The sequence below is a fragment of the Ceratocystis lukuohia genome, assembly GCF_044167205.1.
Source record: "Ceratocystis lukuohia strain C4212 chromosome Unknown Supercontig1_pilon, whole genome shotgun sequence".
NCBI lineage: Eukaryota > Fungi > Ascomycota > Sordariomycetes > Microascales > Ceratocystidaceae > Ceratocystis > Ceratocystis lukuohia.
The window spans coordinates 299,237-327,195 of NW_027263520.1; the positions used below are offsets into that span (position 1 = coordinate 299,237).

Consider the following 27,959-nt stretch of genomic DNA (forward strand, 5'->3'; position numbering starts at 1 on the left):
CGTATTTTGGATGACCATGACTTTGACTCTACTTGTTCCATTTGTCTATAGGTCACAATACCTTGCCCTGTCACTCATCACCGACGCTAACATGTACCCGGAATGGCGGCCGGACATGTAATAGGTCGATAGCGCTACCCATATATCGACTACTGCATGCCACACAGAGCCCCCATCAGTTAGAGTTCCACTGATCAGCGAAACGGAAGAAAGGGGAGTCGTAGTTTATCAGGGCTAAGCCTCCTATTCTTGGTCGCCTTATATTTGCTATTCTAGCCCCTTGGCAATATATTCCCACAAGTCTATAAACCATGACGAGGCAGCACCACCTCCCCCTCTCTATAGCTATCCCTAGATTCGCGGGCTGCCTCGATAAGTGGAATCCCCGATTTCAAGGTTGTCCATAGTATTACGAATTGCAGTCCAATAGCTACAAGGCATGAGTGTCACGCTAAGACAGTAACAAGGTATACATCGCTATTATTGCTCGCAGTCGCTTTGTTTGCTTGACGGAATTACGTCAGCTGCTTAGTCGGTAATCGTAATCTTCGATTTCGTATTCTTTGAGCTTATGATCGACGCTAACCCTATGTCTAGTATGACAGCAGCCGAGAGACAAAAAAAATATTAAAACATCAAGGAAGAAAGGAAAATATGTGTCAAGAAGAGAAAAACAAAACGGTTGAGACCTGCATAATGCGATCAAAAAAAAGAAGAAGACACATGAATCTATGAACAGGTGCTTGCAGGTGGTGGAGATGCAGGGAATCGAACCCTGGACCTGATCCATGCTAAGGATCCGTCATACCACTAGACCACATCCCCCTTGGACATTATCTTAGGGCAGCCAACAGGGCTCTTGTTTCTTTTCGGCAGTTCATCGGCTAAATACGGTCGAGAGCACCCAATTCTACTCTCCCTCTTACAACCCTTGGGGGAGGGGTACCTTTGAGGCCTGGCGCATCCCCTTCTTCCGGGCTGCTGGAGGGCGACGCCTATGACACTATGAAGCGTCTTTCATTCTTTTCTTCTTCTTTGACTCTGTCATGGATCTTGACAATGGGCTGTGGAGCCTTGAGGCCGCACTTACCCAACTTTGAGGATAACCTCGTCGTCGACTCGCCCCCTTTTTCACGACAACTTTCGCGATCGCCAACTCCTCATCGCCGCAACACCACTCCAACTCAAAGAGTACACCTTCACGCTCGGGGCTGAGTTTTTGAGAGTTCACACAGTCCACCTCCCTTTCCTTTTGTTTTGTTCTTTTTCCTGCGCTCCTCTGTCCCCGGACAGATGGGTGACTGTGGCATGTCACTATAAAGGGGCCTGTCTTGCGCCTCATCCACAGCTGCAAGGCAGCGGCCACTAGAAAAGTGGAAGGATATATCACGAGCCCTCGGATGCTCAAACAGTGTGATTTTTCCCGTCTTACTGTACGCTACCGCCTTGCTCTCGTGATTTTCACGACTTCAGGAGCTGAACGCCATGGAAAAGGACCTACAGAAAGTTTACCGCACGCGATGTGAGCTGAAGAGGATGCGTGCTTTAGTTACACAGTTACCTCGTCATGCAGACCACGATACCGCTCGTGGTGCCCTCACTGGCGTGATAGAAAAGTTGCAGAAGGACGAGGCAACATTGGTTGACGTGGTTGCTAAGACCCACATGATTAGCAAGGTCCAGGTAGATGGCTACCTTGACCACTATGTTGACACGCTCGAAGCGAAAGAGCGAAAATGCCTGGCCGACAAGCAAGCTAGGCAGGCCAAGAAGTACAGGGATGACCTCAGGATAGCCCGTACTAAGGCCAAGAAGGTGCTGGAGCGCATGGCAATTCAGCATAGCGAGGAACACGGCAGTGACAGCGGGAGTGATGAGGATGACGGAGTCGAGGAGGTGCCTGGACCTGAGGGCCCAGCGGCCAGACCTGACAAGCGTCATGCCCGTTTTACGACACCGCTATTTGAAGCGGTTACGCCTGATATCCCTCAGGCGAATATGCTCTACCGCGACGCAGCAGGTAGTTTCAGACAACTTGATTCTCTACGTGAGATTCGCCAGATGACCAAAGAAGAGGCAATCTCTTGGTTCAGGGTCAACTTGGCAGGAATGCATGTCAAGTTGGAGGGCAAGAAGAATTGGGCTGACTGGGTAATGCAACTGCGCAGTGCGTTGGTAGACTACCGTCAGACTCACGTGTCGGCAGTCAGCGGACTCAACTACCAATTTGACACTAAGCTGGCCAAGTTGATGTACCAGACTGTTACGACAGAGATTGCCGAGAAGCTGCAGGCCTCGCACACGCCTGCAGACATGTTTAAGGTGCTGGAGCTAACGTATGGCACGAGTGCCACCGCTGATGTCATGAAGGCCAGGGGTGCGTATATATGCGCCCTCCTCTGCCCTTTTATCGTTTAGAATCTACATGAGAAATATATATAATCACCACGTGTTGGATGAAATGTTGGATGAACTACATGGAGGATGGGTATTGTAGGAATCTGCCTTTTGTCAGATTAACCCTGGGTAAACCCGAGCCTGAATACTCTAGCTTAAGTGTGCGTGATGCAAGAACTTAACACTTTAGAAAAAGAATAGAGAAACAAGCTTCACCAATTCGATCAATCTGTATACCAGCACGGTTGCACGTGCGGTTGTGCAGGATCACGAGCGACTTCACAAGTGATATAACTGATTCAGTAGATTGTTCCGACAGGTACAATATATATCTGAGATCCGCTACTTAACAGAGATTAAGTAGTCTTTGCAGATGAAGTCGGCGAATATACCCGGAGACTAGAGACAATAGATGGCACTATAGACAAGGCAAAGGTAATGCTCCCTTTGCTGATCAGAGATACAAGCTCCTGCTAGGGAGGGAAGGACCGACCGACCTACTCGCAGAGAAACTAACCAAGGAAGAGGCGGCCAAGGCCCATTTCAACCTACTCGAAAAGGAATCTCAGGACACAATCTGGGTGTATTCGCATGGCTCGCGCAACAGCGACAGGTACACTGGAGCTGGCTGGGCTGTATACCATGGAGGTAAGGTCCTGGCGCAAGGCTTCGGGACATGTGGGAGACACAGGGAAGTGGCAGATGCGGGAGCAATCGCAGCCATTAGAGCAGCCAATATCACAGCTGAGGTTGCCCCAGTACAAGCAGAGAGTATGGATCTGTGTGAACAACCTGGGGGTAGCAAAGCGAATCAGCAAGCGAATGAGGAAACTAGGCACTTCCCAGATCGAAATCGATGAGATCCGGCGCATTCTCGCAAAGCGGAAAGGCGGGCCGGAAAAGCTAGCACTAGACAAGCCAATCGGCAGGATCTATTAGGTCTTTGGGCGCTGAGAAGTCCTAGGAAACGAGACGGTAGTCTAGTTGGCCAAATTAAGCTGCAAGAGCGCAGATTTGCTGGTATGTATGTATGTACTATTTAGCGTCTACCTACCAGTTTTTCCCGGTAATACGACGGCGTGTTCTGGACGGAAGGGGAGTTGGAAGATGTCGTCTTCCGACCCCTCCTCCGGGCAGTCAGCAGTTGCAGGTACTCGTCCTCTTCGAAATACTCCTATGACTTTTGAGGGTCCAGCCTTGTGGCCAGGAGATTTCTCCGGAAGACGTTGCCCCAAGGGCTTCCCCGCTGGTTGGGTGGTTGTGTTTCCAGGATTGGTTACCTGGTTCTTTTTGGCTTTTGGCGCCCTACCTATATAGTGATCTAGTCTAAGAGGCCAACGGCTGTCGGCCCTGGGTATTGGCCCTGGCGGAGTACGTCGGTTTTGTCCTCTGTTCAGCGAGGTGGTTGCCGCATTTTTAGTAGACCCTGGGCGTCGGGAGAAAGGACCTTCCGAATTCTCTTCCGCGTCCCTTCGACATCTCCGTCCGCCCTTGTCTTCTATTTTCCTTCTTTTTTTTTTTTTTTTTTTTAAAAGCACTCCCTCTCTCATCTCTCTTCCCCTCTCCCCTCCGTTCGTCCCCCGGCCTCCTCGGCCTCCTCGTCCCCTCGTCCCCTCGCCCCCTCGTCCCCTTGTCCGTCTCCTCCTTCTTTTTTTTTTTTTTTTTTTTTTGGCTTAGCTTATTGCATCCGCGCCTTGTGCCTCCATGGGGATTGCCTTTCTCACCTCTGCTGCAGGTGCCTTAGGTTCCGGTGTAGCACGCTAGCAACGTACTTTGTTGCCTTTGTGTTTTTCAGTAGCTTGTCCGTGAACCTCTGGCCCCACGGCCTTGGTAAAGTCTTGCACGTCCACATGTGTCCTCGTTCTTTCGGCTGCTTGCAGTGGATGCATTTGCGTGGGCATTGGTGATTGAAACGGTCATGGTACTGGTCAAAGTCTCCATGTCCCGTCCTGGCTGCCAGGATATGCCCCAGTTCCGTTCTGTCCACTCCTTTGTAGCCCGGCGTTCGAAACGGGGGGCTGCATGGAATGTCCTGCAATGGGCGATATCCTTTTTGCCCTTTCCACCATTTCTCGTACTCCTCACGCAGTTGGTTTCGCCTCCACCTCTTTGCCCCTGCCAGACTGACGCGGGGTTCGCGGATGTGTCCGAGGCATCCGAGCTTGGCTTGAGCGTCGGCTTGTTCATTTCCCTCCAGGCCTACATGTCCTGGGACCCAGAGCACTTGGACGCGTCTCCTGTCCTTTCTGTTCTTCCACGTGTTTAGGATCCGTTTCGTTCTGTCAATGATGTCCTGGGAGGTACTGTTTCGCTTTTGCGGGTTGCGCAGTCGGTCGACTACTCCTTGGTTGTCCAGACATATCCAGATTTCCTCGGCGTCTGTGTGCATCACGGCCCGCTTGGCTGCTTCGCATGCCCCGTACGCTTCTGCGTCTGCAACCTCCACCCATTTGCCCAGAGCACTATGTCCTGTTTCCAGGGTGGTTCCGTCCATGGTGGTGACCCATCCTGCTCCTGTGTTTCCCTTTGCGTCTTTCGAGCCATCAGAGTATGCTATGAGTGTTCCTACAGTGGCCATGTCCACCTCCTCTCTGTGTTTCTCAGCCTCTTTCTCTTTGCTGAGCCACTTTCGAGGGGGCATGCTTGGTCCTGCGACTGTCGGTTTCAGTGTCATGTGTGTTTCCATTCTCGCCGGAAGCAGTCTTCGTAGCCTCATCACGACTGGATTATGTGCTCCTCCTCGCAGAGTATGATCTATGTCCAGTGTGTGCCAGCGTATGGCTTCCCTTCTCCTTTCGTCCTCCCACAGGAGTTCGATCGGCGGGAGGCCTGCTGCGTGGTGCAGGCACTCTTTTGGTGTCGTGCAGTACATGGGCAGTGCTGCCCTCAGGCAGTTTCTGATTGCGACGTTAACTTTTTCTGTTGCTGTTTTTGTCGTCTCAGTTCCCATCCATGTACTCGATGCAAATAGGGCTTTGCTCAGCGCACACGCTCGGGCTGCGTTCAGCATGCATGTTGTGTCTGCTCCCTTGTAGCATCCGGCCAGGTATCTCAGGCCGTTGGCTACTCGGTTGATGCTTGCTGCCGTTCTCTCTACGTGGCCCTTGAAGAGTAGGCTAGAGTCGATGTGAAGCCCCAACCATCTCATTGGTTCCTTTGCTGGTGTGGGTTTCACCTCTCCCATTCCTTCGATTGTGACAGATGGGTTCTCAGTGATCCTCCTCCTGCCTTTAATGTGCAGGAGTGTCGACTTTCCTGGGTCAAGGTCTAGCCCGTTCTGTGCCGTCCATTCTATCACTGTTTCCATCAGTGATTTGATTTTTTGGCAGTTGTCTTCGAAAGATTGGCCTCTAACTACCAGTGCTCCATCGTCTGCGTATCCTAGGAGGTTTGGTATCCTCCTGTAGATGGGAGCCATGAAGAGCATGTATAGGATGGGCGAGACTGGAGAGCCTTGTGGGAGGGAGCCTCCTACTCGCTTCGTCGTCCAGCCTTCTTCCGTTCTCATGCGTGCTGTCCTTCCCTCCATGAAACTTCTGACCCAGCGACACAGTTTGGTCGGCCATCGGCTCTCCGACAGCTGTCGTTCCATTCTCGCTGGTTCAACCGCGTCGAAAGCGCCCTTGATGTCGAAGGTCAGGATCGAAGTGACTTTTTTCCAGAGCTGTGCGTCTTCTATCCTTCCGCGCAGTTCGATGAGGAGGTCCGTGACCGCCCTCTTCGGTACTGCGCAGATGTAGTTCCTTGGGATGATCCTTTTTTGGACCGCCTCTTCTGCTAGCCTTCTCGCCACGGCTCTCTCCATGCCTTTTCCCAGGGTGGGTAGGAGTGATATGAGTCGGTACGATCTGGGCTCGTCGCGTGGTCGTCCAGGTTTCGGGATCGCTACTAGGTCTGCCTCTTTGAAGATGCTTGGGTGGTTTCCGTTCTCCAAGCAGAGGTTGTACAGCTTCGTTATCATGTTGCCTAGCGGTTCCCATGCCCTTTTCCAAACCTCGTTTGTGATGCGGTCTGCTCCTGGGGCCGTGTTCGCAGGTTTCCACAGAGAATCTCTCACTTCCTCTCGGGTGAGGGATGGCCATTCACTTGCCTCTGGGTTAGGTTCGTGAAAACACCACTCATTTTCTGTGTGTTCCTTTGTGTGTGTCTCCAGGAGCAACGCTACTGACTCGGCTGTGCAGGTGGTTTTCGTCTTGTCGGGTCTCTGCAGCAGGGGATGCGTCTGTCTACCTTGTCGTTGGCCCATTTGACAGCGCGGAAGACGTCCTTCGGTTCCTTCAGTCCGGCTATGATCTTGCTCATGAGGGCTCTCTTTGCCTTGGTGATTTCTTTCCTCATTGCTTTTCGTTGCTTCGCATATTCGTCCCTCTTCTGGCTGTCTGTGGGTTGGTTGCGGTGGTCTATTCGGGCTCTCCTCATCCGCGCGTTCTGCTCCTTGCACCCTTCGTTCCACCACGGTTTGAGAACAATGTTGGGGGGCGTTTTTGGTGTTGAAGCCTCAAGTGCCCTCTCTACAGTTGCTATCAGACCCTTGGCAAGGAGCTCAGCTGTGTCTAGTGCGTCGCCACTGCCCTCTAAAAGCTTTTCCAGCTGGTCAGCTTCTTGATTGCATGTTGCGACGAACTTGTCGACGTTCATTTTCTTTAGCCTCCACTTTGCTTCAGGTCTTTTCCGTGTTGTCCTTGTCCTTACTTTCACCTCAATAATCTCGTGGTCGCTAGTGCTTCCTGGTATCAGCTTCATGCAGGTTGTCCATTTGCCCACTGTTGTTTGAGGTGTGATGACGAGGTCTATGACCCTGCCGGCGCTGTGTGTGTGTTCGTCTTTGTCGTTGAGCACGGTAAGGTCATTGTCTCTCATCCAGCTTTCCAGGGTCCTCCCCGCTTCATTTTCCCTGGGATTAGCGTCCCATGTTCCGTGATGTGCGTTGAGGTCCCCTATCGCTATCCATGCGCTCTCTTTTTCTGAGCGCATGAGCTCCTGCAGGCCTTCGCCCGGCCTTATGCAGTTGCGGCTTTCTGGAGCGTTGTATGCCCCTATCAGTTGAAGCGTCCCCTGCGTTGTTTTTATACGGATCGGGCATAGGTCCGGATGGTCCTGGTGCGTCTCCGTTGTTTTTATGTCTTTTCGTACGTAGGCTATGCTTCTGGGGCGGTCCTCCCATCCATCTCTCGGGCTATGCCGAGTGAATTCCGGGTGGTCCTTTGTTCTGTCCTTATGCTGACCTATCCAGGGTTCCTGTATCAGGAGAATGTCTACTCTCTGCTCGACCGCCTGTCGTAGTGCATTCACGTGGTTCGGTTCCCCTTTTCCAGCATTGACGCTCCAGATCGTTAGGTCTCCTAACATGCGTCTTGGCAGGGTTGGGCTGGTTCGCTTTCGGTTTCAGGCTCGGACTCGGATTCCGCTGTGGCTGTTCTTTTTCTTTTCTTGTAGCCTTGGCCGTCGTCCTTTCTCTTCCCCTGCACCTGGGTCTCTGGTCCTGTCGCGGACTTCCTCACCCGGGCGTCCCTTTTGCAGGCTGCCTCTCCTGCTGCGTGTCCCGCAGTGTTGCACACAGTGCAGGCTGTGGGTGGGCCAGAGTGCTCCTTCTCCTGATGGTTGCGGCTCCCGCAGAGCCTGCACCTCGGGGGTGCTTTGCAGCCTGTGGTGGGATGCGCTTCCCAGCAGGTGCGGCATAAAGGTAGGGACGGGGTCCTGCACCTTTTGACTTGTGCCGCATTGTTGCTTCCCTCGAATTTCATGGCCGAGGGGAGTGTTTTGCCTTCCGGCAGGTCGATGGCGACGCGGAGGGTGGCGTCCTTGTACTTCTCCGCCTCAATCTGCCACTTGATGGCCTTGACTTGTCCCCCGGTTTGCCGTGCAATTTGTCCGGTGAACCATTCCTCATTCTTTGTGGGCACGGGGCCCCCCTCGTTGAGGACATAGAAATCCGACAGGCCAGTGATTCGTGCGTGTGTCCACTTGCTGTCCAACTCACACGCTCTTGCGCCACATGCTGTCTTTGCCCTTTCTAGGTTTGTTGTGGTTGCCTTGCTCTTCTCAATGTAGAATGCCCAGCCTGAGTTTACCTTCTTCGTTTCGAACTCTTTGGGCGTACCCTTGAAAATCTTCGCTAGCTCGGCGCTCACGGTTTCCTCCTTGTTTGACGCTGGTCCTCGGATGAAGACCCGGACCTTTTTCTCTGCTTCCCTGGCCGGAGGTTTCGGTCCCGTTTTCTCTCTCGGGGGCGCTGGTTGTTTTTGTGTCTCAGACACCTGCTTGGCTACTGACGCATATGTTTGCTTGCCATTCGGCTTGCTTTGTTTTTTCGGTGCCTCGTCAGTCGGCTTGTTCTTTTCGCCACCTGTGGTGGGGTTTCCATGCTGTATCTTTGCGAACATCGCTCTGAATTCAGCTGACACATGGCTAGTCAGCTTTTTCACTTCTGCATCCCCTTTGGCCATGGAGATGGCTTGGTTGCATATTTCAGGGAGCTTCTCGGCCAGCCAAATGAGCGCGTTGCCCCTGGTTTCCACCTGCTTCTTTTCGGCGGCAATGAACTTGTGAGCGATGGCGAGGTTACGTTCCCGTTCGGTCAGTTTTCCTCCATGCTTTCTTTCCTTTTCTATTTTGTTTTCTTGTTGCTCGATGGTCCTTTTCTCTGGTAGTTCAATGGGGTTGGCCGCTCGTGTTTCCCTCGCTTGTTCTTCAATTTCACCTTCAGCGAGGTCTATCACGTTCGTCATTACCAGATCTATGATCTCCTTTTCTGTCTGGTACTCAGCGGATTGCGCCGTGGCGGTGACATCCGGTGCACCCTCGCACTCCATGGCTTCGCTGTCTGTCTTCTTCGTTGGTTCCTTCGTTGTAGAGTGTAAAAATAAGGGTTGCTTAGGGTTACCTCCTTTTCCTGGAGTTGTAGGAGGGAAGTTTTTGAAGCTATGGTCGTATGTTGAGTGAACAAGGAGGTAACACGAATTGTAAGGCACTCTAAAAAAAGTACGTGGGAGCAAAAAGTATCGCGACATACAACACCGAGGATTCGCATGTGGTCACCCACCATACTACTGGTTCGGCGCTCTGTGGCTTGACTAAGGGGGAGCAGACGGGACCCCGTATTTTCCACAGGCTATGGTCGTATGTTGGGAAATTTTGCCTTTATCGGACATTATATCTTAATTTACCGGTGCCGACAGAGAAGATGCGGAGAGGCAGGTGACTGCTACGGCAGACTACAAGGGAGCGATCACAACACGAGCAGCCTAGGATGACACAACTAACCCCGAGACAGGAAGGGCAGTAACGAAGAAGGGGACCAAGAGGGCGAAGATGAGGGAGAACGGAAGGGGAAGAGAGAAGGGATGGGAGGAGGAAACGTTTGCAGGATAGGAAGGAGATGTCGAAGCGGGCTCCATGAGAAGGCGTGGAGGGAGCTCTACTACCAGCCACCAGCAAAACAGGAAAAAGATTACACGATGCGGCAACAGCCATGCATATGGAAAGACAAAACCGCTGTACTCCGCCGGGGCCTACCCCCCCCCCCCCCCGTGCCGAAAGCCGGCCCCTGTCCGGAACACGCCGTCGTATTGCTGCGAAATAACAGTAGGTAGACGTAAAATAATACAATAACAATGACAGAGAAGAAATCGAAGTCATCATGAAGGAAATGGTAGATTGGGCCACGCTCAACGGACTAGAAATAGACTAGGGAAAGTCAACGCTCCTGCATATAAAAGGTAGAAGGATTGTAGGAAACCCATCCGTGACCGTGGAAGGCCTAGGCACGTACGAGCCGACCTCGGCAAAAGAATTGATGAGATGGCTTGGACTGCACCTGAACTCGAGTCTTCTCTTCAACAAGCACATTGCAGAGATCATTGCGGGTGTCAACCAGTTGGCAAATGGCTTGAGGTATCTAGCCGGCTGCTACAAAGGGGCAGACGCAAAAAGCATGATCGCAGCGGTACGCGCCTGTGCCCTGAGAAAAACGCTTATTGCAGCGAGCGCCCGATCTAGGTTAGAGACAACGAAGGGGGCAGCGGAGAAGCTGAACATCTCGCTCAGGAAGTACCTCCGAGCAGCCCTCCCCATGTACTGTGCGACACCAAGGGAGTGCTTACACCACGCAACAAGCATTCCTCCGTTCGAGCTCCAACCTGGCACTAGAGAAGCCACCCGGCAAGGTACACTATGTCACAGGACACTGCAAAGTTTCAGGTAATGAAGCAGCCGGCCAGGATTAGACATTTCAGTCGGGCGTTGAGCCGCCTAAAAAACGGTTGATATCGACTAGATAAAGGGAATGCCTTGAGGTAGTCAGTCACCCGAATCTTGGCAGTGTGTTCCGGACACAACGACTTCGAGGAACACCATGCACAGATTAAACGCGCAGACGCAGAAGTGCAATGTCGAGTCTCGGGCTGCGAGAAACCCCAGGCTTTCGGCTACCCGTGGGAATGCCGAGGTAATAGCAAGAAACTGCCCGCGAGGTTTGCGCGGAAGCTTGCCACAAGACTCGTAAATACATGGCAGAGAAACTTGGCCCTAGCCTTGATAGAGCGGGGATAAGTAGCAGTTTATCTTGGGAGCAATTGCGCTCTAATCGTTTAAGCACATAGTGAGATTTTCAAGATTGGCGACGTTTGATCTCTGTGATTCCCATAGACGTCAGATATAGTCAAGTGAACTTGCATGGGGCTAATTCTGTGCGGCAGCCAATCCATTGTTGAATTTCTACGATTTCCGTAAAAGGTAAATAAATTCAAGTTCAAGTTTAAGGAGCAAAAGGTATGCCCAAGCTGCAAAAAGAGAGACCTATATGGAGGCTTATACATGGCGTCATGGTGAGGCGATGGCCGGCCAAAAAGAACACGTACAACACTGGGTATTCGCACGTGGTCACCCACCGTACTACTGATCCAGCGCTCTATGGCTTGACTAAGGGGGAGCAGACGGGACCCCGTATTTTCCATAGGCTATGGTCGTACGTGGCAATTTTGGACTTTTCGGCCTTTATAAAATGAACACGACCGCGGTCGGGACGGGAAATAGACCGCTTACACAATCAGCAAAGACAAAACAGCACATCTCAGGACATCATTGGCAATACGAATCGGATCCTGAGCCTCTAGAAGGACGAGAGGCCAGGGAGGAACGTACAAGTGCTGTGGGTCCTAGGCCATGTAGGCTTGGAGGGAAACGAACAGCGAAGCTGAGACGCCACGGGATGAACCCGGAACCCCGCATGAGCCTGGCCGGAGAGCGGAGGTGGAAGAGAGACTAGCTTCGTACAGAGTACGAGGGATGGTGGAAAAAACAAGAACGATGCCTCGCGCTCAAGGATATCCCTTGCGGCCCCCTTTCCGTGTGTCCAACTACAAGGGCCTGCATAGGACGTGACACGTCTCGGCAGCCAGGACAGGACATGGAGGTTTTGACCAGTACAACGACTTCTTCAAGCACGGGTCCTCGAGAGCCCTTTCTCCTAACGATCCTTGGGTTCCCAAAGCGCCAAAGATGGCACTTGGGGCCACGCCTCGGTCTAGATACCTTGAAAGACGGATCGGGCGGCACCAAAGTAGCCCTCCAGCGTCTATTCTTGAGGCGCTCAAAGCATTTTTCAAGGGGGCGAAGGCAATAATGCATCAGAATTTGGCCGCTCAGTTGTAGAGATGCCGCTGTGTCGCCATAGCCAATGAGGTTAGTTTGCTTGTTTGTATTATTTAACGTCTACCTACTGAGTCATTGAGGTTAGGTTCTTTGACGTAGGAGTCCGGGGGTAGAGGGTCAGGTGCACGAGAAAATTCCGAAGAGTAGTGCGGCCAGATGTTATCGGACGGAATTGGAATCAGCTCAAGTTGATCTGTATTAACTGGAGATGACGCGCTGATGCGACCTTTAGTTTTTGCATAGAAAAAAATGTCATCTGGTCCTCGAAGGATGGGTTTGGTGAACGTAAATACAAGGTCGCCATCTTTCTCGACGAAGGCCTGATTCCCATGGCAAATCTCTATGATTCCTATGCCTGGTTAAACGAATGTTAGAGGGCCGCAGACTATGGAGCTTACTGAGACTCTTTCATAAAAGAGGGTTAGATGTGCTGGAGCACCTCATGACCGATAGAGTTCCTCGTTTAAAGAAAGTAAGAAAAGGCGGCCGATATCTTGGAAAATGCTGACTCGGCCAGGATTATCCATTCTGCCGCAGTACACCGCTTCAGGGAGCTGGAATAACGTAACTTTGGATTGGGAAGGAAAGGAATACTGTAGAATAGATCTTAAATGTTGAATCAGTTGGTTTATTAAAGGGTTCAAGTCTATGCTACGTCCTGGAACTATTCCTTTTGTATTGTAGAAATTGGTCCTTAGTTTATTATTTTAAAGTAGATAAAAAGTTTTACCACTCCTCTTTTCCTAAATACTCCCCTTTTTAAGATAAGCACAAAGTCTTATCAGTTTACCCGAACTTCATCCGGAACTTGTTGGGAAGTTTGCTTCAACATATACAGATTGATCGTTATGGTGAAGCTTGTTTTCTGTTCTTTCTCTAAGGTGTCTAGTTCTTCCATCATGGACAACTAAACTGAAGTATTCAGGTTCGGGTTTACCCAGGGTTAACCCGACCGAAGGCAAATTCCCCACAATTGTCACGGTACGCTAGCGTCTTCTGCATGACCGTTACAGTACACTAGTGTTCCTGCATGATGTAACAGCACGCTAGCGTCCTTTGCATAACCACCGTCCGTCATAGCATGATACTGTCGTCCGCATGACCACCGTTTCTGCATGACCACTGTTCCCACGCTACTTTAGCGTTCCCTGCATGACTGCTGTCCTGCTCGATGCTGGAGCCTCGCTCACCGCTACCAGCCTCACACCCCACTGTAGATCTTGTCAACTACAACCTGTGTAGATATATAGACTAGATAGAACCTCCCTCTGTTACCTGAATGTTGCTCCCCAAGCAACGTCCTCGTCTCCTACCCTGAATATACTGAACTTCCTGTCCCTGTCTTCTGTCCTGGTATCTGTTACCATCCTGAACATCCTGTCCTGCCTGTCCTCGTCCCTGTCTACCTGTCCTGCCTGTCCCGTCTTTGAGCTATTGGGTTAGTCTCATAGAACCTTCCTGCCTGCCCGTGACACATGTAAAGTGAGTGAAACAGCATATCGAGTGAAACAAAAATCCCTCAACCTACACCCTCTCTATTTGATCAACTGATTCTCAACCACCCGGCATGTCACAGGCTAATTATGAACATTGAATGCTTCTCACCCTTCAAGCCCTTCAAAATAACCCAGAATTGAAACTCTAATGTGTCGTGGTGATCTATATAGTGCCTAACAACCCTGTGGTGTCGACAGAAGGGCATCCAAGCCTGAGGCGATACTATCCCTAAATTACACAATCCATCCGATGCAGAGGAAGAGATCTTTATTTACTTTATTCTTTACCTTGATTTGCGAGGATTGCCCCTCGTCTGTGTGGTGTAAGAGGAATGGCTAGTCAATTGCTTGCAGAATCCGACCCTGGCCTTCAAACTTCGTCGGGCGACATGTAGAGATCAAGACATGTTTTTTTTTCAGAAGTATAACTACCACAGAGCTCAGTGTAAAGACCCAGCTACAACCCACAGATAGTTCATACTTGTGGTGATCACAATTGCAAAGTATGGCATCTGATCAGATAATATCTATATTGTTGACAAGACTAGCTTTGTGATGGGCATGATTCACAGAAGAATAATGTCAGTAACCTAAGTCAGGGTTACCAACGTTAGGGTTACCATCAGACATCAAGGTCTTCTTCCAAGGCCCAAGTGCTCAATCCAGAACATGGTAGTGATGGCCGACATCCGTCCCTTAGACTAGACTTAGAGAGACATAGAACAACTTCAACAATCACTGATTTCCTTCTTCCTCTTCTTCACAGGACATTCAGTATGTCCTCCTAATATCTACTGTTCAATAGTCATCAGAGGTACAAATAAATGTGGAAAGCCAAAATTAGTGCAGCCTATAAACCGGGAAAAGATTGTAGTCATTCCAACGATTAATGTAGATGGCTGAGTGATCCCACCATTTATCCTAGGTGCAGGCTAATATCACCTCACTGCCTGGTCAAAGACCTTGAACAAGGCGAATGAGATGCAAAGTAAGCGCTAGCGGACAAAAAGAAGCCGACTACCGAGAAGAGGGGTGATGACAGTAGGGGATCGCAATGAAGCAATTGACCAAATCGATGTGGATGCGTAGGTAGCGACCGAATCAGCGACAAGTGGTGGTCGGCGAGGGCCGGTGCGACCAGGGGGGTTCAGCACTGTTGTGTCTGCGGCAAGCTTGGTCATAATACAGGAGCATGTTAGGTAGTAATTCAGGCATCTGGGGAAGAGTGAAGTGAATAGTTAGCGTTGATTAAATGGTTTGTTGCGTTTTTATTGTGATTTCTAGGAAGAAGATTGAGATTTTTGTTTCACTCGCTACACATGTACGTTACAGAGTATCCTAGGACTAGATATAAACATGTGATGTGGGTCAGTCATGTGGCTGTGCCACAGTGTGGCTGAGTCTACGCATCACTACACTGACAAATATGCTGCAAATTATGCCGAAAAACATCAAAAGCATTGGCTGCTATAAAATTGAACTGCCATGATACATGGTTGGGAAACCCCAAAGGGGGTAGGAAGGAGAAAGGTTCAGTAGAGAGATGAATCAAGGCAGTCACATGTAAAAGGTGTATAGCAGGAGTCTAGCTTCGTTAAACTGGACGATCTACATTGCATATACCTCTTTCAATCTTAGTATCAAGAGCATAGAAACATAGGAAAAGGCATTCGAGTCCAGTATTTTGCCGAATGGCCTGTGGACTTTATAATGTAAGGCTTTGTTTCTTGTTTTGAGTGGCCACTTATTGAGGCTTGTCGGAACGCAATCAACGCCGGATCCACGTCTTTTCGTCCCTGACTTGGTGACTCCAAGGGTGGCTTAAGCTGCCATAGCGCTACATGAGGGGAAGTGCATATTTATCCACGAGAGACTCCAGGGGGTTATTTGAGGATCTACGAGGACAATTCTGTGTGCTACAACCCGAGTAGTCGGCTTTCTCACAGCTCGGACTCGCCTATACTGGTAACAGTGCGTCCGATTTCTGCTAGTTTTAACCACACTTGTTATTAAATTCAGCACATCTTGGTAATTGCTTTTTCTAACTAGACCTTAGGAGAACAACGACCTTCATGTACCATGGCGCATCGGCCGATTGAATTTAGCTTACCGTGCACATGCCCGCTTGCATGAACTGCACAGATCATCGTCAACTATAGCTCAGAGTAGTCGTTCATAGCAACAAATAGTAGGCCAGGCAAAGCCGTCCTTATGTGAACCTGAGTTGCGGCATCTTGATAAATAGACGGGATATGCCCACAAAGTCTGAACGTGAAGGAGAGTTGAGTGTCAGCCTCATAAAAGCAACTACTTTTGCCTCTTACTTCTTCTAACATTCTTTCTTTCTCCCCAAAAATCACAATGAAATTTTTCACTTCCTTTTTGCCTGTGGCCGCGTCGTTTTTCAGCTTTTCTATAGCTGGCATTATCGAGGATCGTGGCTACGAGGTAGTGACGAAGAAACACTTGTACGGCATCTTCTCTCCGCATTATCACAGGGGGCTTTTCTGCGTCGATATAATTGGCATCGATGCTACAGAGAAAACTGCTAGTATCTACTTTATGGACAATGAAAGCGAGAGTGACCACAAAGATAAGCTCAGCCTGACGGAAATCTACACTGCACTCTGCGAAAAGAACGAGATGGGGCCGAATGATATGAACTGGCTGATTGTTGATGTCAGAGGCGACGAGGAAACTGATGATACTATTGGTCGTATCCGTAGCGGTCGCAACCTTGGTCCTCATCACGAGGTCGCTCTTGTCCCTAGTGATGAGGAATGGGATTTGATACTTGGCACCCAGTTCTACCAGACAGTGCAACAGCTCACCAACAAGGAAGTCCACAGCATTATTCTCAGACACCGCTATGATAAAGACTTTTGGGGAGAAACCTTCTCTGCCAACCGCATTGGCTTTTCCTTTTTGCCACTGGAAGATGGTAATTCTGAGGCTGAGGCTGAAATGCCATTTGATGATGAGGAGCAGAGGGCTGCAATCAAGGCCCTGTTTGATGAAGAGTAGGAACACCAGCTTGCCAATGGCCATCCAACCTTCGACGATAATACTGACGGCAGCCACTCTCGGATCTGAACTGAGGCCAGGTAGCTATCAAGACATACTCGGCGTATACTATAAGGCGCTTATTTTCAGCGCTTCCCTTCCTGTTGCCTGCTAAAGACTTGGTTGCCTTGCCCCACCACAGTATTTGTCGGCCATCCTTTGCTGGACGTGCTCCTTTTCGCTCTGCTCAGCCTACCCCGGAGAAGGTTCGGGTAAATAGATAAGACTGGGTCTTATCTGTGGAAAAAAGGGGCTACATAAGTAGAGAGAGGGAAAAGAAATATTTTCCAACTTAACACATAAAAAAATAAGGACCAATTTTAGCACTTTTTTACTAGTCTTTCATGCTCGTGTTGCACGCACTGCCATTATTATGGAGAACCGTCAGTGCCCAAATATGGCGGGGTAGATTGCTAGAAACGCGTACACATTTGTCAGCCGCGGCCATAAGACCAGAAGAATCATGGACTATAGAATGTAGGGCTGGCACTTAGTCGGCTGCGTGACTCTGCATGAAGAATTTCAATTTAGTCTATTTACATAATTTCCTAGGACTGAATATAACCTGTGAGATGTGTGTCAGCCACATGGCAGTGCCACAGTTTGGCCGAGACTTTGTAGAATAGTTCTTAAATGTTGAATCAGTTGAGTATTAAAGGGGTTAAGTCTGTTATGGATTGTCTTTTGTTAAACTTGATTGTATTAAGGGAAGAGTTTTCTCTCACGAGCCACATCGTGCTATACATATCTACATAGTGTATTTACCCGATGTTGACCCGGATAGTGGCGGAATATCCACAACATTCCCCCAGATTCGGCACTATTCTGGGGTCTCATTTGTTATACCGTCCGGTACGGATCGGATATTTATGTCCGACCGAAAGGTTTTGAATTTCTGAGCGTTCAGTGGTTTAGTGAATCCGTCGGCAAGCATCTTTTCGGTTGACACATATTCCAGTTTTATCTTTCCTTCGCGAATCCATTCTTTGATTGCGTGGTATTGCACATCAATGTGCTTGGTTTTGGAGCTTGCTCCCAGGTTGTTTGCAATTTTCAGAGCAGCTTGGTTGTCGCCGAATACCAGTGTGCTATCTCGTAGGTTGATGGTTTGGGCTGATTTCTTCAAGATGCTTTCTGATTTCATCATTTCCAAGCACCATTTTACCAATCTGTGTATCCAAATTCCTTCTTTTGCACAGGGAGTGAAACCGACGTATTCTGCTTCCGTGGTGGATGTGGCGACACTCCGTTGCTTTTGGGATTTCCATTGAATCGGTCCACCAGCAAGCGTATATATCATGCCCGATACTGATTTTCTGTCCTTGGAATTTGCGTAGTCAGCGTCGGAGTATCCTACCAGGAGTTCATTCGTTCCCCCACGGCGTGACGAGTCGAATTCTATGCCGAGGGAAGCAGTGTCTCTGAGATATCTGGCTACTCGCTTTGCTGCTTCCAAATGCCTCTCTGCTGGATCCGTGATGTGCTGTGAAAGGGATGACGTGGCGAATGCAATGTCTGGCCTAGTCATCACACTTGGATACATCAGTGTACCTATGAGTGACTGATACAGTCCCTTGTCCGCCCCTTTTTCTTCAGGACGTCTTGGTTCCAATGTTTCCCATGAACTGATCGGGGCGGATATTGGTCGTGCCCTGCAAGCAGCCATGTCAAATTCCTCAGCCATTTTCTGGATATATCCAGTTTGGGTCAACCACAATTTTCTGTTCTTCTTGTCCCGGGAGACTTCCATGCCCAGGAAGGATGTCAGTTCCCCCATGTCTTTGATGTCAATTGTCCTGGAGAGTGCTTCTATGAATTTCCGTATCTTTGATTCATCTGGCCCTGCAATAGCGATGTCGTCAACGTATATCAGCACCATGATTCCCCCATTTGGGTCCGCCATGATACACTCGTCTTCTGTACTCGGTATAAGCCCTAGCTGAGATAAGCGTCTTACTATTTTGTTGCGCCATGTATATGATGCCTGTTTGAGGCCATACAGGGCTTTATTTAATCTCCAGACCATGCCTTTTTCTTGTAGTGGTGGAGGTGGAATGATGTGTACGGTTTCTTCCAGCTTGGCCTGTGCGAACGCGTTCGTGGCATCCACTTTTCGGCATTTCAGGTTAAGTTCGCATACAATGGCGAAGAAAGTTCTTGTTGTTGTCTGTTTTGGTGTTGGCGCGTAGGTCTCATGGTAATCAACCCCCTTATCTGTTTAAATCCTTGTGCCACCAGTCTGGCTTTGAATTTCTCAGGTTGGTTGTCTCTGCTTGGTTTGATTTTGAACACAAATTTGGTGTTGACGGGCTTCATTCCCTTCTCGAACGGAACTCTTGTCCATGTGTTGAATTCACGTAGTGTTTTCAGTTCTGTATCGATCGCTTGTTTCCATTCCAATGCGTGTGTAGGGTGATTAATCGCCTCCTGGTAATTTCCTGGTTCGCGTTCAGCCATTTTCGTGACCATTGTTCTGATGCGTTTCGTTGTTGGATTTTCGTCATCTTCTTGATCATTTTGGATTTGGGTATAGGGTCGCTTCAATATGCCCTTGAGGTACAGGTCGTTCAGTGTCCTATTTATTCTTTCTTGAACTTTGTCTGGGGTGTCTTCATTTGTGATCTCCAGTTCCTGCTCTGGAATCATTTCGTCCGTTTTGTTGGTGTCGATATCCTCTCTCTGTGTTTCAAGTTGTGTATCTTCAACTGTCACTGTATCAGTTTCCTGGTCATCGATTTCCATGTCCATGTCATGGTCAACATTGTTGGCTTCATGGTTCATTTCCGGTTCGTTGTCATGAATTTGATTCTCAGGGCCCTCCTCTTCTTCATGTATTTCCTCAGCGGTTTCGGGTACGTAATTGTTCATCTCCTTTTCTTGGACGAGAATCTGATTCGTGTCCTGTACCGTGTTAGTGGTGTTTTCTGAGGTTGGCGCTTCCCTGTTTGTTTTGGTTGATCTGAGTATGGTTCCCCCTGCAATGTCTTCAAAGAACTTCAGAGATTCTGTGACACGGGGTTTCCTCTTCTCTATGTCCCAGCATGTGTATCTTCCACTGACGTTTTCATCTATCAGCAATAGAATTCCTTCCTTGCCACGAGCTTCCAGTTTGTTCCTTTGTTCCATTGCTGGATTTTTGTTGTAGGCATTGTGGAAGATTATCTTGCACCCCCATCTGTGGATGTGCATAGCGTTTGGGGCTATTGAGAAGAAGAGTTCGAAAGGGGATTTCGAGTTACTGATACTCGCTCTGTTTGCCATGTAGGCCGAGTGGATTGCAGCATATGGCCAGAATTTTGTGGGCATTTGCGAGTCCTCCAGCATCGTTCGGATGGAATCGTTCACTGTTCTGATGGCTCTCTCGGCTACGCCGTTCTGGCTGGAAGTTCCTGGAATGGTAAATTGCGCATCGGAACCATATTGACTTTGCCATTGAAGCGTCAATTTCTTTAGTTCTGCAGCATTATCAGTTCTGACGGCTTTTATGGTTTTTCCCATTTTTAGCTCTATCTTTTTCTTCCATTCGTTCAGTACGCTCGGTGCGTCTTTCCGGTTCTGTATTGGTATCGCCCATTTGTATTTGGTGGCATCGTCTACCACTATGATGTAATACTGGGCTTTGTTGATCCCTATGGGGTGATTTCCTGATATGTCCATGTGTATCAGGTCCAGAGGTTCTTGGGTCGTCAAGGTATGAGAATGACCATTTGTTTTGGTTATCTTGCCCTTCACACAAGTTTGGCAATGGAAATCGTCTGGTTTTGTGCCTATTGACCACAAGTGTTTGTCCGCTGATTGTTGATGAATCTTTTTCAGTTTGTGCTCACCTGCGTGACCGAACTTCACGTGGGCATCCTCGTATGATATCATCTTTACATTCGGTTCCATCGTTTCAGTGCACGGGATGGTGTATAGTCCGTCCTTGTCTACACAGATCGTTTTTCTGCGTCCCATTCTGATGAATGCATGGTATTCTCGTGCTACAACTTCCAGTCCTTTATGGCATAGCTTCTTTACTGACAAAAGGTTTTGATTTAGCCCTTCTACATGATAAACGTCTATGGTAACCCTGAATCCCCCAACATCAATCTTGGCAAGACCCATGATCCGGGTTTCCAGCCGAATTCCGCCCCAGAATACCGGTATGGGATTTATTTTTCGGTGGCTGTGGATTCTCGTTAGATCTCCTGTGAGGTGATGCGTGCTGCCACTGTCAATGATCCAGTGGTTGGGGGTTTTCTTACTCTGGTTATCCATGAAACTCATGTTGGCATTTATCTTCCTATTGTCCCATGATGCTTTGTTTCTGCAGACGTCTTCAGTGTGGCCGACTTTGTTGCAGAACTGGCATGTAGGCCTGGGCTGGTTCTTGTTCCCGTAGCGCGTTTTGGCGGGTTCCTTATTCGCGCCGGCTTTCCATGATTTGGGCATCATGGCAATGTCATCATCGATGTTCATCATCACCTCGTTCCAGGTTCCGGCGCCTTGTCTAACATTCTTTTCGAAAATCTTGGCAATGTGTGACGGCAGACGTGAAATCCAGAGGTCGATGATGATTCTGATGACAAAGTTGCCCATCGTTGTGTCGTTGGTGAGGGACTCGAGTCCGGGGATGTCTTCCATCTTGTCGCGGAGATTGAACCATTTCTTCGAGGCGGTATCGTCTTCTTGCCATTCCATATCCTGCTTTATATTGGAAAGTATTCCAAAATGTCTGCGGTGCGTGGAACCGTTGTACCTTTCCTTGAGTGATGTCCAACATTTTGTCACATTGTCCGAGTTCTCAACAACACCAAGGTCCCTTTCATGGAGGCCAGCACGAATTATCCCGAAGGCTTCGGCTATATCGGCCATTTTGTCATCCTCTGACTTTTCGAGCTCCATAGCATTGACAAATTCCTCCTCCTTGAGTCCTTTGAACAAGTATGTAACTCTTCTGGCCTTCAGATTTCTGATCGTTCCTCTTGACCATTTCTCCCAGTTAAGGTCGTTGAGTTTTGGAAAATTCAGGAACATGGTTTCCTTCGAACTATTGCTCGGAGTTGCTTGTATTTCCTGCCTTTTGTTGGAGTTCATCGACTCAACTAACGTTTTCAAGATGATACCGAGGTTCTCTTGGTCGATGTTATCCGTTGCGACGTTCTGGTTGGATGCCATCTTGAACGGTCTATGTGTATTTTTTTTTTTTTTTTGAAGAAACAAAGTAGGCAAGCAAGTGCTGTTGAGATTTGATTAGGGAGATTTCGATTTCGTTCCGTCTTGTTGAACAGTGTCTTGATTGATACTTTGTCGTGTGGCGGATTGTTCTATTATCAAATCTTTTATAGGAGGTGTTCTGCTAGTTGAAAAACACCGGGCTCATAACCTGTTATGGATTGTCTTTTGTTAAACTTGATTGTATTAAGGGAAGAGTTTTCTCTCACGAGCCACATCGTGCTATACATATCTACATAGTGTATTTACCCGATGTTGACCCGGATAGTGGCGGAATATCCACAACAAAGTCTATGCTACATCCTGGAACTATTCCTTTTGTATTGTGGTGTCAATGATGTCATGTGATCAGCCACAATAGGTTCGGATAAGTGGGGCACGTATGGGACGCCACTTAACATATATACCGCGCCACGCAACAAATACCAAACAAATGGCAACTGTCAAAGAAGCTTGCTATCGATATCGATGCTTTGGCCAATTGCTCCACCTTCCCTTTTTGGCCTAGCCTCCCTCTGGTACAACTATGACGAGAACTCACATTCTTCCTCCTTTGCACGTATTTAGCATAGCAAACAACCCACAACCAACTCAGAAACACACTGTCAATTGCCGTCTCTTTGTTGAAAAACTCAAGCACGCTTCGTTCGGCACATCCCCTTTGTTCTTTTACTATTAAGAACGTATGATGGGACATACTAAAGAGTCCTCGATGGACTGAACAAAGATCTACGAGTTGAGTTGGGTGCATCGACCAAAGCTTATTCCATCACAGACGGAAGGGTTGAGCAGCCATTCAGCTAGTACTACCACGCAATAACTGCTAACGAAACAATGCTGTCTTTATACCCGGCTAAATTCAAGCTAGGATTGAACACAACCTCAAAAAGACTGCACTCCAAAACCTCTCCGCTGTGCTGCTTGCCGAAAATACGACTCTGCCTACGCACTTAGGCACCAATGCTGGATATTCAGCCGATAGTCATCATGCATGGCACCCTGGCCTTCGCATAAGAAATAAACCGGGCGAGTGGCTGTCCTTCCCCTCACTTGATGGTGTCTTTCCCTTCCCCCATGATTTTCTTCTTTTTCCTCTGTCATTGTTGCTACCAGGTTATCCACTACGAAACTCACAGGGCTGCCACTTCATACATCTAGAACCTCTCTTCATCCGGCCCTTTTTGCTACATCCATCCTCTATCTTCATTACAGACTCGTGTTTCTCTAGCTTTGTAGTCTGAACCAAACAGTCATGGATTCATCTACAAGACGACCCACTGGGCCGCCAAAAAGAATTCTCTCGATCGGTATGCTACTTTATTCCCCTAAAACTAGTCTTATCATGTCACTAACTTCTATAGATGGCGGTGGTGTCCGTGGTCTATCTAGCTTGCTGATTCTAGAAAGGATCATGGAACGTATGAAGCAGTTGGAGAATTTACCTGAGCTTCCAAAGCCCTGTGACAGGTTTGATTTCATTGGTGGCACCGGCACTGGAGGGTATGACTTTTACTAGCTCGAGGCTCTAATTTCATCTTATGGGAACTTCATTGACAATTCTTTTGCAGTATCATTGCTATTATGCTTGGCCGGCTAAAAATGAGTGCCGACGAATCGATTAAAGCATATAAGAAACTTTCCAAGGCGGGCTTCTATAAGAAGCGCACAACACTGCAGCGGTTACAATGCCCCTTTTCAGCTAAGAAGTTAGAGGCTGCTATCAAATTAGCGATTCGGGAGAACTGCTGCGAGCCATCATGTGTCGAACAGCGTGAAGACAAAAGCATCCCTACAACCAAGACCTGTACGCATGACGACATGCGCTTCTACGAAGAAACCTGTGTCAAGACGTAAGTTATGGCCTAATCTAAACAAGAGGACTCACATCCAACATCTCACATTTTTATAGCGCTGTACTAGCCATAACCAAGACTAATGTTGACACATTGCCGACTATCTTCAAAACATATCCTGAACCTACTACAGGCCTTGCCGAATGCAGGGTTTGGGAAGTTGCAAGAGCTACATCTGCAGCAGTAGGCTTTTTCAAGCCTATCGAACTTGGCCGAGATGGCATTGAATTCATTGACGCATTTTTTGGCAACAATAATCCGTGTGAGACCCTCATTGAGGAGGCCGAGAAGCTATTTCCACACCACAGGATGATATCCCTGAGCCTTGGCACCGGCCTTGGCGATGTGATTGAAATAAGAAATTTACAAAGTTCTATTACTGCGGCATTTGAAAAGATGGCAGCAAGCTCAAAGGGCACTCACCAACGCCTGAAACATAGATATAGAGGCACCAAGGATTATCACCGATTCAACGTTATAAGTGGTCTCAAGGATATTACTCTGCTAGACTCTAGCTTAATGAGCAAGATCGCGGCGCTTACGGATAACTACCTTCGTGAACATGACGAACTTGTTACTGACTGTGTCAAGGCTTTGACCATAAATGGTATTACTCAACTTTTGTTACATACTGGTGAATTTCTTGGGCTAATACTCACATGGCAGAAAATGATCAAACAGACCAAACAGACGGCCAATACAACATCCACATCGACAAAGACAACAAGAAATGCCTTTCTGATATCTGCATCACCGATCCCTACACAGACAAAATGGATATTGAAAGGACAAAGGGAGGTTTACTGAAAGAATCCTATCAATGGATTCTCAACCACAACAGCTTCAAACAGTTCCGAAGAGGAAGCGAATCCCAAATCCTCTGGATCAAAGGGGATCCCGGAAAGGGCAAGACAATGCTTCTCTGCGGCATCATCGATGAGTTAGTGCTGGAAAAGTCAGTGACTCTGTCCTACTTCTTTTGTCAAGCCACAAATAATCGGCTCAATACGGCCACGTGTGTACTGCGAGGCCTAATCTACCATCTGGCACGCTGCAACCCACAGCTCATCAAACATGTGCGAGAGAAATATGACCGCAAGAAAAACCTTATCAAAAATGAAGCTCCTTGGCACGACCTTTGCGAGATACTGACTGCAATGGTGAATGACCGGAGCCTCAGCAATGTCGTTCTGATTATCGATGGCCTGGATGAGTGCAGCGTAGATCGACCAAAGCTGCTCAAGTTTATCACCAAGCCCTCCCCGGCCAAATGGATTGTGTCGAGCCGTAATTGGCCAGATATCGAAGAAACCCTGAATAATGCGAAGCAAAAGGTCAAGATACACCTCGAATTAAACCAGGATTCAGTCTCTGCGGCAGTCGATTCTTATATCAACTTCAAGGTGGATGAGCTTGTGCAGCAAAAGAACTACGATAACGACACAAAGATGGCCATATTGAAATATTTAAAGGCGAATTCGAACGGCACTTTCCTCTGGGTCGCCTTGGTTTATCACGAGCTTTCTAATGCAGAAGCCAGAAAACGGCATATCCTGGATACGCTGAAGTCACTTCCGCCTGGGCTTGATGCACTGTACCAGCGAATGCTGACCAAAATGTCTCAGTTTAAGGATGCACAATTCTGTAAAGATATTGTTGCTTATGCCTTGGTTGTGTACCGACCTATCACTTTGAAAGAGCTTCATGCCCTTGTTGAGGGACTTGAAGACATGGAAACAAAGGAGGTGGAAGAAATCGTCGCCTCATGCGGGTCTTTCTTGACCGTTCATGACAATGCTATCTCTTTTGTGCACCAGTCAGCGAAGGACTATCTTCTGAAAAAAGCACTTGATGAGATCCTACCTTCTGGAATTCAAAGTCAACACCGCAGAGTCTTGCTGCGATCACTTGAGATCCTGCAGGAAAGGCTCCAGCGTAACATTTACGGATTGCAGGCACCCGGATGTCTGGTTGATGAGGTTTCAGTCCCTAAGCCTAATCCACTAGCTCCTATTCACTATTTCTGCATCTTCTGGGCTGACCATCTTTGCGATTGTGATTTTGCAGCAGATGATGGAGTCAAGATAAATGACGGGATCTTAGCCTTCTTCAAAGAAAAGTACCTTCAGTGGTTAGAAGCAATCAGCCTTCTACGCAGCATCCCTAGTGCTGGAAAGATAATGCAAAAGCTGACGCCTTTTTTGGTAAGTAATTTTGTGATGACAAAAAGGCTGCGATGAAACAGTGGTTAACAACGTGTAGCAGGAGAAAGCATCACAAGATCTACGAGAAATTGTCAAAGACGCTCAACGATTTCTCCTCTCTCATGGGGGAGCTATTGAGCTTGCGCCGCTGCAGGTTTACGTCTCAGCTCTCATATTTAGCCCCACGAATAGCCTGATAAGGAAAAGGTACAGTCACGAAGAACCAGACTGGATTGAGCTGAAGCCACGGGTTGAAGAAAATTGGGATGTCTGCCTACGGACTCTTGAGGGCCATGATCAAGGAGTGAGTTCAGTGGTCTTCTCAAATGATGGACAGCGACTGGCATCAGGGTCTTATGACTCTACAGTCAAGATCTGGGATGCGACTTCTGGTGCGTGTTTGCAGACTCTTGAGGGCCATCACAGCTCCGTGGAATCAGTGGTCTTCTCAAATGATGGACAGCGACTGGCATCAGGGTCAAGGGACAAGACAGTCAAGATCTGGGATGCGACTTCTGGTGCGTGCCTGCAGACTCTTGAGGGCCATGAAATTGATGTGTACTCAGTGGTCTTCTCAAATGATGGACAGCGACTGGCATCAGGGTCAAGGGACAAGACAGTCAAGATCTGGGATGCGACTTCTGGTGCGTGTCTGCAGACTCTTGAGGGCCATGACGATTATGTGTACTCAGTGGTCTTCTCAAATGATGGACAGCGACTGGCATCAGGGTCAAGGGACAAGACAGTCAAGATCTGGGATGCGACTTCTGGTGCGTGTCTGCAGACTCTTGAGGGCCATGACGATTATGTGTACTCAGTGGTCTTCTCAAATGATGGACAGCGACTGGCATCAGGGTCAAGGGACAAGACAGTCAAGATCTGGGATGCGACTTCTGGTGCGTGTCTGCAGACTCTTGAGGGCCATGACGATTATGTGTACTCAGTGGTCTTCTCAAATGATGGACAGCGACTGGCATCAGGGTCAAGGGACAAGACAGTCAAGATCTGGGATGCGACTTCTGGTGCGTGTCTGCAGACTCTTGAGGGCCATCACAGCTCCGTGGAATCAGTGGTCTTCTCAAATGATGGACAGCGACTGGCATCAGGGTCAAGGGACTTCACAGTCAAGATCTGGGATGCGACTTCTGGTGCGTGTCTGCAGACTCTTGAGGGCCATGATGATTCTGTGCATTCTGTGGTCTTCTCAAATGATGGACAGCGACTGGCATCAGGGTCAAGGGACAAGACAGTCAAAATCTGGGATGCGACTTCTGGTGCGTGTCTGCAGACTCTTTACGACGACGATGAAACAGTGGACCCAATGGTGTTCTTGAATACTGAACAACAATCATCTTCAGCATCATTCGATGACCAAACATCCTTGCTTTCCTCTCAATCTTACAGCTATAGTATTAGCGAGGACGGTGTCTGGATTAGCCAGAATCATCAAAGGGTGCTTTGGCTGCCACCATCATGTCGTTCTTGGGTAGACACAGCATTCTCATCTAACAAGATTGGGCTGGGCTCTTCATCTGGCCGCGTCACGATCATTGGATTCAAATCCACCTCTCATCATTAGCATTCTAGCACCAAAGCGATCCGCTTTCACTTTTTCCATAATATTACATTGCAGATTCCACCCTCTATTACGTTCTATAAATCGGTTGGTTATTTTCGTAAATCAAGTTTTTAGTTGTAATCATCGATTACTCAAAGTCGGGGCCCGTTATAATACCATATAATCATATGACATACGCACCTATTGGCCACTGCATGGTCATCAGATGAATGTGCAAGCTCACAAAAGTCAAAGTTGTCTTGTACTCTACTAGAATCAATCAATAGCAAACGATGCCTGTTGAACGCAGCAGGAAACGTTAATCTTTAGAAGTACAAGTTTAGGTTTAGTATTGTAAGGATGTCAAGGTGAAGGTGAAGGAGGAAACACTTGCCTACGCACTATCATCACCATTTAGTTGACAATATTTCACTGCACTCCTATCGTTGATCATCTAAGAGCCCGAGGATAATGGTTGGGGCCCCTGCTGAAGTAGTACGGATTCCCCTGCTTCTCCATGTCA

The 27,959-nt window shown here is 48.4% G+C and overlaps 5 protein-coding genes across 5 annotated transcripts; 3 read left to right on the forward strand and 2 right to left on the reverse strand.

Moving 5' to 3' along the window:
* Positions 1–1,485: 1,485 nt before the first annotated feature.
* On the forward strand, positions 1,486–3,336 carry HOO65_010075 (putative double-stranded RNA/RNA-DNA hybrid binding protein; the record flags this gene model as incomplete). The annotated part of the gene is made up of 4 exons (XM_071005646.1): positions 1,486–1,522; positions 1,574–2,377; positions 2,833–3,045; positions 3,200–3,336. The coding sequence occupies 4 exons, from the start codon at positions 1,486–1,488 to the stop codon at positions 3,334–3,336; spliced, it is 1,191 nt and encodes a 396-aa protein (XP_070861897.1).
* Positions 3,337–4,117: 781 nt separating this feature from the next.
* On the reverse strand, positions 4,118–9,794 carry HOO65_010076 (endonuclease/reverse transcriptase; the record flags this gene model as incomplete). The annotated part of the gene is made up of 4 exons (XM_071005238.1): positions 4,118–6,522; positions 6,567–7,433; positions 7,745–9,318; positions 9,661–9,794. The coding sequence occupies 4 exons, from the start codon at positions 9,792–9,794 to the stop codon at positions 4,118–4,120; spliced, it is 4,980 nt and encodes a 1,659-aa protein (XP_070861898.1).
* A 6,111-nt stretch (positions 9,795–15,905) lies between these two features.
* Positions 15,906–16,568, forward strand: HOO65_010077 (uncharacterized protein; the record flags this gene model as incomplete). Its single annotated transcript, XM_070999628.1, has 1 exon — positions 15,906–16,568. The coding sequence occupies one exon, from the start codon at positions 15,906–15,908 to the stop codon at positions 16,566–16,568; it is 663 nt and encodes a 220-aa protein (XP_070861899.1).
* Positions 16,569–17,427: 859 nt separating this feature from the next.
* Positions 17,428–21,764, reverse strand: HOO65_010078 (Retrovirus-related Pol polyprotein from transposon TNT 1-94; the record flags this gene model as incomplete). The annotated part of the gene is made up of 5 exons (XM_071005283.1): positions 17,428–18,774; positions 18,843–20,374; positions 20,435–20,533; positions 20,852–21,636; positions 21,697–21,764. The coding sequence occupies 5 exons, from the start codon at positions 21,762–21,764 to the stop codon at positions 17,428–17,430; spliced, it is 3,831 nt and encodes a 1,276-aa protein (XP_070861900.1).
* Positions 21,765–23,073: 1,309 nt separating this feature from the next.
* On the forward strand, positions 23,074–27,457 carry HOO65_010079 (Vegetative incompatibility protein HET-E-1; the record flags this gene model as incomplete). Its single annotated transcript, XM_071005280.1, has 6 exons — positions 23,074–23,128; positions 23,183–23,321; positions 23,390–23,671; positions 23,731–24,281; positions 24,341–25,878; positions 25,937–27,457. 6 exons carry the CDS (start codon positions 23,074–23,076, stop codon positions 27,455–27,457), a joined length of 4,086 nt encoding a protein of 1,361 aa, XP_070861901.1.
* Positions 27,458–27,959: the final 502 nt, after the last annotated feature.